Genomic DNA, 14944 nt, shown 5'->3' on the forward strand with positions numbered 1-14944 from the left:
CTGGCTCTGCAGTCCCAGCCAGTGCTGGGGCAGCTCCTGCAAACTGCCTCCAGACACATGAAGCCCTAACCCATGAAGTTGAATGATGAACCTGGCCTCTAGCTCTTAACCGCACCCCAAAGTTCAAATTCTAACCCTCTCTAAATCCTAATCCTAAATCTAACCCTTACCCCCAAAACCCTAAACCCTAATCTGATTTTTAATTCCTAATCCTTAAACTACCAACATTAACCCAAATCCCAAACCTGACCCCAAGCCCAAACCCAAACCCCTAATTCTAACCTCAGCCTGAACCCTAACCCTTGACCGAATCCCAAATGATAACTTCACCACTTAACATCCTAACCATATTCCCTAATCCTAAACCCCTAACTCCAAACCCTCCTCCTAGCCCAGAGAAGTTGTGGAGTACCCATCCTTGGAGATACTTGAAAACCCTCATGTGCTGAATCTAAACCATAGCTCTAATTCTATCCTCCTAATTCTTCTATTCTTCTATCAAAGGGCACAGTTCCAAGATATGTTATTGTACTTTTTTTTAATCTTAACCACACAAAGAAAGCCAAGTAGGTCAGAAAACAGTTATCCCCCCTTTACAGAGATTTTCTCTCCCCCTCCCCAGTCTTCCTTCCCATAGCTTCTGACAAAGGCACATATACTGCTGGATTAGGCTCTCAAAGAACATGCTGGCTGCAGAGCCAAAAACAGTGAAATCATTAAGTAACAGTAGAACATAAACATTAAGAACAAGCCACACATCTGCAATTTCGTGTAGTGATAGCATGATGCATTGAGCAACAAATGTCATAACTGCATCTTAGCTGGGAAACATTCCAGCATCATCAGTAATGACAGCTAAGGAACAACTTGTTTTCCATAATGTCTATTAAAAAAATATCCAAAAACTCTGCTTACAAATATCCAGGATTATTACTGTGAATGTACTATGTACATGTCCTTTTCCTTATGTACATCAGGAAGATTCTGTACAGTGTGTATAGCAGCTTGCAGCAACACTGCTGGCAGCTACAACTTCTCGATGATTTCTTTAATACGTCAGCTGCACTTACAAAAATTCTTTACTTTCCTAAGAACTAAAAATAGGGGTTTTTTTCTGTATGTCAGGCGATAATATAAATGCAGTTTTACATGTAACTGACCCACAAAACTGCAGGGAACTGAGGAGTTATAACAGGTCCAGGACAGGTTCAACAGTCTTAAAAAAACCCTTTGCCTTCCTCAGTCCAAAGGGGCAGCAGAGTCATGAGACATCATGCTCATAATAATCCTATGGAGAACTGAGCAATGTTTGCCAATACCCAGGTTGTGATTCCTCGCAGAAGCTCTAAGACTGCAGACATGTACATGCCAGTGGGACCTGGTGTATAAGCCGACCTGGCACAATGTTGCCACCTACTCTAAACATGATCGCTCACTCTCTCAAGCTCCATTGACAATACTGGCTAAATCTCCCTTGACTTAGATGAAAGCCTAGACACTTTGTTCAGCATACATACGTATGTCACAGAAGCTTAAATATAAGCAAGTCCACTCTGAAGTCTTGTTACAGATCTGCAAGTTCTTCCTCCTGCACAGGAAAAACATGCCCAACTATGGCAGAGGCACTCTGCTTAACTTTCCTGCATTCTTCTTACCTTTTGGTTCTCTCTCCAGATTCAGAGGAGCTTCTGATTGCGACCTCACCTAATGTTAGTGAGCAAGATACAGTTTGCTCAGTTTCTATCCATGCTACATCACTCTTCCCATCGTGTACAAAGACACAGAGTTGTTTGTGGCAGCAATGATCTAGAGTTACCAACTTCACTCCAGTATTCACAAAACCAGCAGAATTCACAAGCCACCTTGCTGAGTTGTTTGGTTTGCTTCTTAGGTTTTCTCCCCACGAATAAAAAGAAAGACCAATAAAGGATGTCTGAAGCAACAATACTAGGATCATCTTCACATAATTTATTCAGTTGTACGACGGCGGAGTACTAGGACAACGACTGTAAAAAAGATTTGGTCTCTCAAGTAAGTCTTCTGCTTTGGGAAACTACTCAGCATATTTTCTCTGGTTACAGAAGCTGCTCCTAAGCTGTTGACTTGTTTGGTAAAGAGTTCTTTGATCACAGAAAACTGCAAACAGCAGCATTACTGACAGCGCAGCTGGGAACAGATTTGTCACTATCAACCTTAAAGACTGATTTTTCTTTTAGCTCTTGGAATCTTATGAATAAAGCTACTGCTGTAGAGACTACCAAATCCAAGCACATCTGGTACAGACAAACGTGCTGGTATTTATGATCTAATACCATGACAAGAACAGTGGAAGTTACATTCTTTTGATAGTTCTCTACATTGGTAACAGTTTGAAGCTGGTTTGTACATGTCAGAAATTCTCCACACTCCATCATCCAGTTCTGCTAGTGCTCTTCAGAAATTTAGCATCACTTTTAGTCCATTGCAAAGTGACAATCTGGGGCACAGAATAAGGAAGAAATTTGTGCCCTGAAACTTGGCCTTTAAATTTTAGGAAGTCAAGTCTAATACTGCCACCCAGATCCAGTTTTTCTGACCCTGCCCTGCATGTGGCTGAGCTTCAATATTTGTGCAGGAACATGCACTCAGCTACACAAATACAGCAGTGTCTTTCTGTTCCTACTTCCATATGTGTGTTTGTGGACATTTTGTTTCTTTTAAAGAATGCTGTCTCTCCTTTCTGGTGTGGGCACACCCTTCTGTCTATTGGCACAGTGCTTTCTCCCAGCTTGATTTATACGCTATGCCGACGGTTGTTGATCATGGCCACAATGTGTGACAGGTCCAAACTTTTCATCATAACCTCCATGAACTCCTCGTCTTTCCTTGCTCCCTCCACAAATTCATCCAGAGAAAGTTCACCTGTGTCAGACAAACAGAAGGCATCAGAATCATGCCAATCCACATTAGGACAGGAAAAGTAGCACAGTAATCTAACCTTAGAGACCGCTTACTATACATGCACTGTTCTAAAGCACAAAGAGACCTCAGAGAGTCTTATTTAAGCTTATATGAAACTTCCCTGATACCAGGCAACTCCAGCTTACTTTTTTTCCCCACACAAGGGAAAGGGTACATAAGAAAGTAGAGAGGATGTGCGTAGCTAAGGAGTGGGATCATAGCTTCCTATAAATGAGGCTGGATTAGCCACCTCCTTTTTGGCCTAACCTTTCTGTCCTGGTTTCAGCTGGGATAGAGTTAATTTTCTTCCTAGTAGCTGGCATAGCACTGTGTTTTGGATGTAGGATGAGAATAATGTTGATAACACCCTGATGGTTCAGTTGTTGCTGAGCAGGGCTTACACCAGGCAAGGACTTTTTCAGCTTCCCCTGCTCTGCCAGGGGCACAATTAGCTGGGAGAGGGCACAGCCAGGACCGCTGACCCCAAATGGCCAAAGGAATATGCCATACCTCCAGCCAACTGGAGGGAGTTTGGTGGGGGGCAGCGATCGCTGCTCAGGGACCTGGTCGTCAGTCAGCGGGTGGTGAGCAGTTGCATCACTTGTTTTTCCTGGGTTTTGTTTCTCTCTCTCTCTGGTTTTCCTTTTCCTTTTCCTTACAATATAATAATAAAGCCCGTGAGTTTTCTTACTTTTACTCTTCTGATTCTTTCCCTCATCGCACCAGGGGAGAGGGTGAGCAAGCATCTGGGTGTTGCTTGGTTGCCAACTGGGGCTAAACCACAACAGTCCTTTTTTGCACCCAACATGGGGCATGAAGGGTTTGAGATAATAACAGATTAAGCAGAGCTTATTAAGGAATTTACATCTGTTAACAATTGTGGGTCACGATATTGATCCATCTGTTCTTGATCTTAGTTTATCTGATCTGCACCATGCTCTTTTTTTTGCTGTACATGTTAAAGTTTGGTGTTGGGTTTTGCAGTTTGCTGTGCTCTGCAGTAATTATTGATGCTTTGCCTGGGAGATTTGTTATTAAACCACTGGCCTTGAGCTTCATCTGGGTTTTGTACTGAAGCCATTACTGTACTTTGGGTACCACCTCACGGAGACAATTAGCAATTATATTACTTCTTCTGAGAGGTTTTTATTGAGGAAATACAGAATGGCACCTTTGCTACCTTCTTCTATGATGTTTCCTCCTTCATTACAGCAGCTTTTCGATATCTTGAACATCCTTGGATAGTTAAGATACATCTATTGGTACTTCTTGGGAATATTGTTTTGGTTTTGTTTAAGGTTAATAAGCAATTTAAGAATATCATCCAGAGATCTACCCCAAGGGTGGATAGTTATGAGTGGCAGGGTGTGTGGGATAGCATGGGCAAATGTCTAAGACAGTGGGAATCTCCAGTGCTTTGGAACTTCACCCCTGAACAAAAGCAGAATGCGGAAAAATTAGTAGAAGATTTGGAAAAAATATGTTGTGACCCTGGCAACTCCAGAGAGACACAAATCACTGCAACGTGCTGGGGCCTCGCCCATGCCTACCGAGCCCTTTCAACACTATTCAGAACCCTCAAGGGGAAGAGAAGGTCTCTGGATCTGACAACAAAACGACAGGCACTGCAGCTACTCCAACCCTAGACTAATATAATGAATGCTTATCACAAATTTGTTTTAACATGCTCTGGTCAGATATGCCATTATCTCGAACCCTTTGGGCCCCTAAAGGACTGTTGTGGTTTAACCCGGCAGGCAGCTAAACACCACATAGTCATTCGCTCACTCCTGCTCTCCCCAGTAGGATGGGGGAGAGAATCAGAAAAAAAGTAAAATCCATGAGTTGAGGTAAAGACAGTTTAACAGTAGAGGATAACAACAACAACAACAACAACAATAACAATAATAATAACAATAACAGAATATATAAAACAAGTGATGCACAACGCAATTGCTCACCACCCACTGACTGATGAACAGCCTGTGCCCAAGCAGCGATCGCTCTCCCTGAGCATGACACCATATGGTATGGAATAGCCCTTGGGCCAGCTGGGGTCAGCAGTCCTGGCTGTGCTCCCTCCCCGCTTCTCATGCACCTGTCAGCGCAGGGGGAGCTGAAAAGTCCTTGACTGGTGTAAGCCCTGCTCAGCAACAACTGAACCATCAGGGTGTTATTAACATTATTCTAGTACTAAGTCTAAAACACAGTGCTATGCCAGCTACTAGGAAGAAAATTAACTCTATCCCAGCCAAAACCAATGTCAGCCCACAAGTTTTCTTACTTTTACTCTTCCAGTTCTCTCCTCCAACCCACTGAGGCAGGGGTGAAGGTGATTGAGCGGCTGTGTGGTGCTTGGTTGCCAACTGACACTAAACCACAACACTGTCATAGTCCTAACCTGCCCCATACTTGCTGGTCTTTATGTTTAAAAGAAGTAACAGAAGGAAGCTGTGACAGGCAGAAATAGGCTCTCTATCCTAGGCCAAAAAACCTTTGCGCACAGAACACAGCTGAGAGTACAGGGAACAGATCCTTTCATACTGATTATGTATGATGCAAGGAGAAAAATGACTTGGCAAAATTCTTGGAGAATGCATTACTGGATGAGAATTCATGTAACAAGCAAATATAAAATAAAGAGGCATAAAGTTCAATCAAGAAAGTAAGACATGGATGTCTATAGCACAGAGACCATCTGAGTTGGATGACAAAGACAGAAACCTTACCATCTCCATTCACATCAATTTTGTTGAAGACTCGGTTGGTGAACTCTTCTGCACTAGTTTCATGGTCACCACCATTAATAGCTCGAATAGCCTAAAAGAAAAGAGCAAGAATAGGAAGCTGCCTAATAGCTCCGAAAATGATAGGCTGATACCACTGCAGCCTGTCAGCGTAGATTCAGAACAAGACAGTCATGCCTGGTACCTTCCCCATACAAATGAACCAGCATCATAGGAAAACACAGCAGAAATCATCAGGCCTTACAGTTGGCACTGAAGGGTGCAAAAGTTATGGAGCATGGAATGAGCAGTGAAACCCAGAGGATCACCCTAAATCTGCCTAAGTAGAGGTTAAGCAGTGCAGAAATGGCAGAATCAGGATCCACCTAATTGATCCACTTTCTAGTACCCTGCGGTCCACTAAGCCCAATAAACACTGTCAAACACCCTTTGCATTTTACATTATTAAATTCCTTTGTTATATGCTATGATCATTTATTTCTATTCTTGCTTTCTCTATTTCTATTTGTATACTGCTTCGTGTATGCCCTGCTTCTCCCTAAAGCTCACTGGAAATTCATTTTCAGCTTCAGAAAGTTTAAGCATTGTTCACTACTGTTCACTACAGTTAATCTTACTCATAACCACATAGTGCAGCGTTCTCTTTTCTTTCCATGCTTAACTGTTTCTTTTGTTAAAGGATGTCCATGAAATATGTGATTCCAGAGCCCTCACATTGATTCTAAGACTATTCATTTTCTAGATTTTACCTTCTGATATTTGGTAAGTATCCTCATTCTTTTTCAAATCCCATTTTATGGCATACTAAAACTAAGTTTCACCTCAGCAACTTCCTAAGGCTGCCAAAAAAGACAAATGAGAACGCATTACTAACATCTTATTAGTGGTATTATTTGTAGACAGCTCAGGCTTCAAATCTTTATCAAATAATTTTCTGACCTTTCTTATTCAGAAATGTAAATTATTTAGGGTCATTGAATCTTTCCTGCATCTTTCTAGTTTCCCAGTCTCTGCAGAATAATCTGAATTTCCAGCATAATTAATCCTGAGATATTCATAAGGTCATGTTTATGCATGTAATTCCAATACCTTCCACAATAGCTATTTGCATACAATATTTTCCATTGACAGTCATTCTCCTTCAAACTATTTGCCAGAGTCAGAAATGTTTCATTACATTGACATTAGTAGCTAAAGTCTTATTTGTGTGGTGGAATTTAAGGAAAGAGGAAAGAACACAGACCCCTGGAGACTCACCTTAATGATGTTGAGCAATTCATGTCGATCAATGCAGCCATTGCCATCTACATCATAAAGCTTGAAATACCACCGCAATTTCTGCTCCATCTTCCCACGGAGAACGAGGCTGAGGGCAGCCACATATTCCATGAAGTCAATATATCCATCCTGTGGGAAAACAAAAAACAAACTGTGACAGGAACAAATTGAGGGAGTTATGGTTCTGGAGCTGTTTTACCTTATTACTCTTTAGATTCACAGCTAAAAGAGAAAGAAATACAGATGGTACAGCAGCTTGGACTTAGGAGAAAGCTTTCGTGTACGCACACACTATTTCTCTGGCCAGCTTTAGAATCTCCTAAATACCTGGATTCCTAAAGTTATGATCTGTTACATGTCTAGGATACTCTGTGCTCGCCACCTGCAGAGATGCAACCTGTCACTCCTCTTGGCCAGTGTAAATGACCCCCTCTCTGTCCACCAGAGCTGACTGCCTATGGCCTGCTGGGAGAGAAAATTGATCCAGAGCCCTGGCTGCAAGAAAAGTGGAAGGTAATTCTACCTTGGGTTTTCTGTACTAGTCTGCTTTGTCTTTGTGGGAAACTACTGCTATTTCAGTAAGCCATGGATCTCTTTTCCATTCTCTGAAAAAAAAGTGACTGAAGATATTTTTAAAATACATAGAACATGATTTGACAGCTGGAAAAATTCTTCTGAATTTAGATTTTCAAACATTCAATTTCTTGAAACTACAAAGAAACTCAAAAATCTCTTGTTTCCTCTGCAAGAAAAATGTCAGACAGTAAAGGTTCATAATCCCTGGATTTAATACTGATTAAAATTTGAAGTGGTTAAAAAGAAATTACAAATAAAGTGCATATCTCTGCCCAAGATTCTGAATAACTACTTCAAAAAATTACAAAAGAGCAAAAAAATGAAGCTTTCATTTATTGAGGTATTTAAACAAAGTCAGATGCCTTTCTCGAATGGATGTAAATAAATATAAGTAAGACGTGAATGGAGGTGGACTAGCAGAGCACTCTGTTCTACAGCAAGGATCACAGCATTTTAAAATATTAATTCAGGATCATTGTAGTACTCCCCTTATGTGAGTTTTTCATAACTTCATTGAGCAAAGTCACAGAAAACAAGGATAACCAGTTCTAAAAGTGGGAAGGAGGGCATGATTGCAATTTATAAAACAACTGTGTTGAAAATGTATCCTCTTTGTCCTTAGCAGAGTTCTCAGTATCTGAAGGTCCAGAGGGCAGATGATTCCATCCAGCATCAATTTCTGTATTACTAGAGAGTGGCTCTTCCTCTGGGTGCTCTTGTTCCTTGCCCTTGTTTATAAAAGGAGCTTAGATTAAGTGGCTAACTATTAACAGGCTAAGATTAACGGATGTAGGTCCATCTCCACTAGTTGCCACACTTTTAATTCATTCTCCTTGAGATCACTATGTCTTTACTTAGAAGACAGCTTTTTATCTTTGCATTGCCAAATTGGAATTTGAGAGTCTTCTTAAAACACTTTACTGCATAACACGGGGCTCACAGGAGAACTTCCTGTGTAGCATAACATCCTTGAACAAATTTTAAAGTCCTTTAACATCCCACAAAATGAGAGAGGTAAACGGAAAGACTTGTGCAAGAACTGTATGCATGTTGGTTTAGTTTATAAAACTGCTTCATGGCCTCACTGGAAACAGCCTCAAGTTGTGCCAGGAGAGGTTTAGATTAGATATTACGAAAAATTGCTTTACCGAAAGGGTTGTCAAGCAGTGGAAGGGGCTGCTCAGGGAAGTGGTTGAGTCCCCATCTGTGGAGGTATTTAAAAGACGTGTAGATGTGGTGCTTAGGGACGGGGTTTAGTGGTGGGATGGCAGGGTTAGGGTAACAGTTGGACTTGATGATCTTAAAGGCCTTTTCCAACCTAAAGGATTCTGTGATTCTATGATTCTCATTACTATCATCATCCTGGGCACAGAGAACTTTAGGACGAGAAAGGATATTCTTTGAGATCTGCAGTCATTTCCAGTCATTACATCCACCTCAGCTACCCTAATGGAGCCTGGCTGCTCCTCTCTTACCTTTAAGAACTTTGTAATATTCTGTAGCATTCCTTAACTCCTTATGCCTTCTCACATGTTGTCCAAACCAATGTTCTTTGTTCAGTCCCTAGGCTTTCCTTCTTCAAAATTGCCCCTGTGATTTCCCACCTGTTTCACATGTCTCTGTGACTAGTTCCTCCTTTACTCACAGACATTTGCTCCAGCCGTCTCAGAACCTTGAAGCAGAGAGCAAAGCTGAATTTTCCCAGGCTGTCATAAAACCAAATTTCTCTTTCACTGAGGTTACAGGCCTAAAAGTATAGGCTTAAGTATATATGGATAAAAATCAGGCAAAAGTGAGGGGCATTGCGTGCTTAAAGGAATTAGGGGGGCTACTGTTTCTTACCTTAGAGACAGCCAGTGGTCGCCTGTCACAGTGAGGAATATACCTGCCTCCTACCTACTGCTATATGCCAAACCTCCTAAGCACTGAGGAGGGCCACATAGATTGTCTGCCCATGCAGTATTACTTTTAGCTGCCAAATACCTGGAAATTGCTTCCTCTGTGAATGTTATAATGATTTCTATTGTGTTTGATTCCTGTAGTCTCTATTATCTAATACAGATATATTTTTGAATAATAAGAACAAGAACATATAAAAATAATAATGAAATCTCCTTTCATTAGTGTTTTGCTAGTCAAACAAGGCCATGTCAATTAAAACACAATACAGAAGTCTCAAAATTTAAAGATGAACTTGCACAAGGTAGTTGGATGACAAAGTATTATTATCTATGGTTATATTATCTATGTCATTATCTATGCATATTAATTTGCTCCTTGCATTTAGCTGCTTTACATTAGTATCCCTCAGCAGCTTTCCACACCAATGTTTGTAAGAGAAAACCAAGGACTCTATAGAAGTGCAGGAGTTGGTTTGCTTTTAAGCAGTATGAGACAGTTAATTTCCTTGCCAGAGAACTCACCTTGTTCATATCAAACGTGCGGAACATCTGCTCAATGTACTCATTGGCCTCTGGATCCAGCCCTCGAAGCCCAAAGAACTGTTTAAATTCATGTTCCGTCAGCTGTCCAGAAGGACACTCTGTCATGAACTTTTTGTACCAGTGGTGGATCTCAACAGCCTGCAGATCATCCACTGTGGAGCTGCTATTGTTCCCCATGCGTATGAGCGGTCAGAAGAACGATGCTACAGGAATGATCCTCTTCCTCCTGTTGCTCTCACAGTACTGCCCGTCTGCTCATGTCCACGTTCAACATTAGTGTCAGGTAAGTGAGGGATCTAACTTTCCACAAGCCAATTATAAATGTTAATCTGCTTAGAGGCTGATTTACAAACCTGAAAGTTTCAGTGATACAAACAGTCTTGGAATGGAAAGGAGGTGCAAGATAATCTAGCAAATCACTGCTATTTCAGGAGCCAAATCAGAAAGGGTGAGAAGGTTAATCAGACACTGGCATCAGGAGTTATACTGGTTATACACACTTTTAACCTGGTTATATACACTTTTAACCTTGATATAATTGTACATGAAGATAAGAGGAAAGGGCTACAGGATGTGGGATTTGAGGTGAAGTAAAGATCTGCTCCTCTAACTGAATTTGAGAGTCTGTTTTCTTAAATAGAAATTTTGGATAACTTGGTGTATAGAACCAGAAAGTGTTACAGTAGTAGCCCATCATAAATGTTAGGGCATGTGGAAAAAAGCTCATCGCCACACACACAAAGGGGCATAGAGGAACAATGGCAGGTGGCGGAACCCAAATAATCCCCTGATCTGTGAACGACTATAGACATGCAATCAACCTATAAAAGGCTCATCCGCATAAACAAGAAGGAGCAAAAGGAGACAACCACAGACTGGGGAACCCAAATAACCCAGTAAGAGAAATGAAGCCCCTGACCCAGCTCCTTCGAAGGCTGTCAGAGGGGAGCCATCAGCTCCATGGGCCTGGAGGTGACACCCACCACAGTGAGTCAATGGGAGAGGTTGTCAGAGTACCTTACAGACTGAGTGGGGTTACTGCCTAGGGGTATGGAAAACATTGTGGGGTGCAGGGGAAGAGCATTTGGGGATGCACAAGACTTATAATGGGATGTTTAGGGGAGGAACTTTCCTGGTTTCAGTTGGGATAGAGTTAATTTTCTTCCTAGTAGCTGACATAGTGCTGTGGTTTGGATTTTGTATGGGAAGTTGATAACACACTGATGTTTTAATTGTTGCTAATAAGTACTTACACCAGGCAAGGACTTTTTCAGCTTCCCCTGTTCTGTCAGGTGCACAAGAAGCTGGAAGGGGGCACAGCCAGGACAGCCGACCCCAACTGGCCAAAAGGGTATTCCATACCATATGACATCATGCTCAGTATAGAAACTGGCGGGGGGGAGTTGGCTGTGGGGGAATGATCACTGCTCAAGGATGGGCTGGTCATCGGTCAGCGAGTGGTGAGCAATTGCAGTCTGCATCACTTATCTTGTATATTCTTTTATCATCAGCATCATCATTATTATTGTTGTTGTTATTGTTACTGTCATTATTTTCCTCTGCTGTTTTATTAAGCTGTCTTTTCCTCAACCCACGGATTTTACTTTTTTTCTGATTCTCTCCCCCATCCTACTGGGGAGAGCGGGAGTGAGCGAATGACTGTGTGGTGTTTAGCTGCCTGCCGGGTTAAACCACAACAGTCCTTTAGGGGCCCAAAGGGTTCAAGATAATGGCATATCTGATCAGAGCATGTTAAAACAAATTTGTGATAAGCATTCATTATATTAGTGTAAGAGTTGCTGGTTGCAGGGTTGATTTATTCGCTCTCAGAGTTGTACTGTGTAACACCTTACCTGCTGTATGCACTCCCTGTGGTGCTATTTATCACCTCTGGCAGGTGGATTAAAGTTATTGCTTTGCTGTACTGTGTAACACTAGTTTATGGTATGATATAGTCATCGGTCATGAAATTGTACTCAGCAGCGCCGTCATACCCGTACTTTGGGAGAAAAGGAGCCTTCTCTAGGCTAAACAACCCCAACTCTCTCAGCCTGTCCTCGTAAGGGAGGTACTCCAGCCCCCTGATCATCTTTTGTGGCGCTCCTCTGGATCTGCTTGAGCAGGTCCATGCCTTTCTTATGCTGGGGCACCCAGAGCTGAACATAGTACTCCAGGTAGGATCTCACAAAAGCATTGCAGAGTGAGAGAAACACCTCCCTCAATACGATCACCATGCTTCTTTTGATGCAACCCAGGATACAGTTGGCTTTCTGGGCTGTGAGTGCATGTTGCTGGCCTGTATCAGTTTTTCATCCACCAATACACCCAAGTCCTTCTCCACAGGGCTGCCCCTCAATCCACTCGTTACCTCGAATCATAGAATCATTTAGGTTGGAAAAGACCTTTAAGCTCCCCCAACCCAACCGTTACCCTAACCCTGCCATCCCACGCCCAAACCCTGTCTTGGGAGAAGAGACCAACACCCGCCTGGCTACACCCTCCTTTCAGGTAGGTGTAGAGGGGGATAAGGTCTCCTCTCAGCCTCCTCTTCTCCAGGCTGAACACCCCCAGTTCCCTCAGCTGCTCCTTGTAAGACTTGTGCTCCGGACCCTTCACCAGCTTTGTCCACCAGCTCTGGACATGTTCCAGCAATGCAACAGCTTTCTTGTAGTGAGGGACCCAAAACTGAACACAGTATTCAAGGGGCGGCCCCCCCAGTGCCCAGGACAGGGGCACGGTCACTGCCCTGCTCCTGCTGGCCACACTATTCCTGATACAAGCCAGGATGCCATTGGCCTTCTTGGCCACCTGGGCACACTGCTGGCTCATATTCAGCCGCCTGGTGACCAACACCCCAAGGTCCTTTTCCGCCGGGCAGCTTTCCAGCCACTCTTCCCCAAGCCTGGAGCGTTGCATGGGGTTGTTGTGACCTGTATCCATGTTTGGGATTGCCCCAACCCAGGTGCAGGACCTTGCTCTTGGCCTTGTTGAACTTCATGAGGTTGCATGGGCCCACCTCTCTAGCCTGTCAATGTCCCTCTGGATGTTATCCCTTCCCTCTAGAGTATCAACCACACCACTTCACATATATATGTAAAGCCAAGATTTTATTGTTAGTAAAATACAAGTTTTAACAGTCTAGTTCAAGAGTCATTATTCTTCTAATTAATTAGATCTAATTACAGAAAAGCAAAGAAAAATAATGTAGGTCTAGTACTTATGTACAGGAAAAAAGTTGCACTGATAGCAATAATACAATTAATATTGCAACACACACACACTTGGTTTCTGTGCCTTTTCTGGTGTTACACTCACCTGACTGCTGCTCCTCTGGATATTAAGATCTGTGTTTCACTCTGATGTTTGCAGTGGCAGGGTGTCATGGCAACTTGTCAGCATCTGGAATCCTTCACTGAGAGGAATGTGATGTTCTTGTGAGTGGTTTCCTCATCCTCTCTTCTTTTTTTTTTTTTCTCCTTTCTTCTCTTTCCTTCCACTTAGGCTCACATACATATGTTTGCTAACATAAATTCACACCTTTCTCTTTCTTTTTACATTTACATTTGAATTTACTATATATGGTGCCCCATATATATCTTAGATATGTTTACTTTGTTACCCCTAAAAGCTGTTTTGTCCAGCTCTGGGTCTGCATTTTTTAAACTATTTAGTTTAAAAATTGTTTAAAAATGGTTTAATTAAAAGTTAGTTGTTTATAACCATGGGGTCTCCAGCACAAAGCCTGGGCCCCATCTCTTATCATCCCATGTCTGTTCTCATCTATGCCAAATCCTGTGTCTCCACTTTTCAAGACCTCAGCCGTTCTACCAGGCCTGTATTTCTCTGCTCTACACCACTGTGTTAGAGCTGTAAATATCTCATTCTACTCAGAATAACTGCTGGCTAATACTACCTATATAAAACCATGGTTGTGCCACACAAGAATATATAAGTAAAATAAATCAGCCATAGACACCTGATAATTAGAGAAATTTCTCTCACAGCTAAACCAAGTGTAACAAAGCTGCAGGCAGGTCATGAAAAACTGAGAGCAGGCCTGGTAAGCCTTAGTCCTGAGGCCTTGCAAACTCAGTACAGAGCCTATGGCAATAGCCAATGACAGGACTGCATGGTCGTATCTGAAGCAAGAATATGAGTGCAATCGAATGTATATGCTAACACACGATGAAGACAGACGGGAGGTGAGGGAGGTTGCACTTCTCAGACTTCATAAAGTCTTCATGAACTTCATGAAGTTCAAAAAAGCCAAGTGCAAGGCCCTACACCTGGGCTGTGGCAATCCCCAGTACCATCACAGACAAGGAGGTGAATGGATTGAGAGGAGGCCTGAGGAGAATGACTCGGGGATCCTGGTAAATGAAAAATTGGACAGGAGCCGGCAATGCACAGTTGCAGCCCAGAAAGCCAGCCATATCCTGGGCTGCATCAAAAGGAGCATGGGCAGCAGGTCGAGAGAGATGATTCTCACCCTCTGCTCTGCTCTTGTGAGAATCCGTCTGGAGTATTGTGTCCAGCTGCCCAGGGACCCTCAGTACAAGAAGGACGTGGACCTGTCAGAAGTAGATCCAGAGGAGGCCATGGAGGCAAGTCAGAGGGCTGGAACACCTCTCCTACAAAGAAAGGCTGAGAGAGTTGACGTTGTTCAGCCCAAAGAAGGCTCCAGGGACACCCTACTGCAACTTTTCAGTATATAAAGGGGGCTTAGAAGAAAGACAAAGACGTTTCTTTACCAAGGCCTGTAGTGACAGGCCAAGGGTTTTAAACTGAAAAAGCACAGGCTTGGATTAGACAGCTCTAAAAGCACTCGAGGTCAGAATGGATAGGGCTCTGAGCGACCTAATCTGGTGCAAGCTGTCCCAGCCCGCGGCAGGGGGCTGACTGGATGACCCTTACAGGTCCGCTCCCACCCAAACCATTCTGTGACCCCGCAGCACTCAC

The 14944-nt window shown here is 42.8% G+C and overlaps 1 protein-coding gene across 1 annotated transcript; it reads right to left on the reverse strand.

The window, feature by feature from the left end:
* Positions 1-2773: 2773 nt before the first annotated feature.
* On the reverse strand, positions 2774-10162 carry LOC104124389 (guanylyl cyclase-activating protein 1-like). The gene is made up of 4 exons (XM_009636731.2): positions 9965-10162; positions 6945-7094; positions 5670-5760; positions 2774-2901 (listed from the first exon to the last, which is right to left on the reverse strand). The coding sequence occupies exons 1-4, from the start codon at positions 10160-10162 to the stop codon at positions 2774-2776; spliced, it is 567 nt and encodes a 188-aa protein (XP_009635026.1).
* Positions 10163-14944: the final 4782 nt, after the last annotated feature.

This window comes from Egretta garzetta, unplaced genomic scaffold (genome assembly GCF_000687185.1).
Source record: "Egretta garzetta isolate BGI_Z169 unplaced genomic scaffold, ASM68718v1 scaffold690, whole genome shotgun sequence".
NCBI lineage: Eukaryota > Metazoa > Chordata > Aves > Pelecaniformes > Ardeidae > Egretta > Egretta garzetta.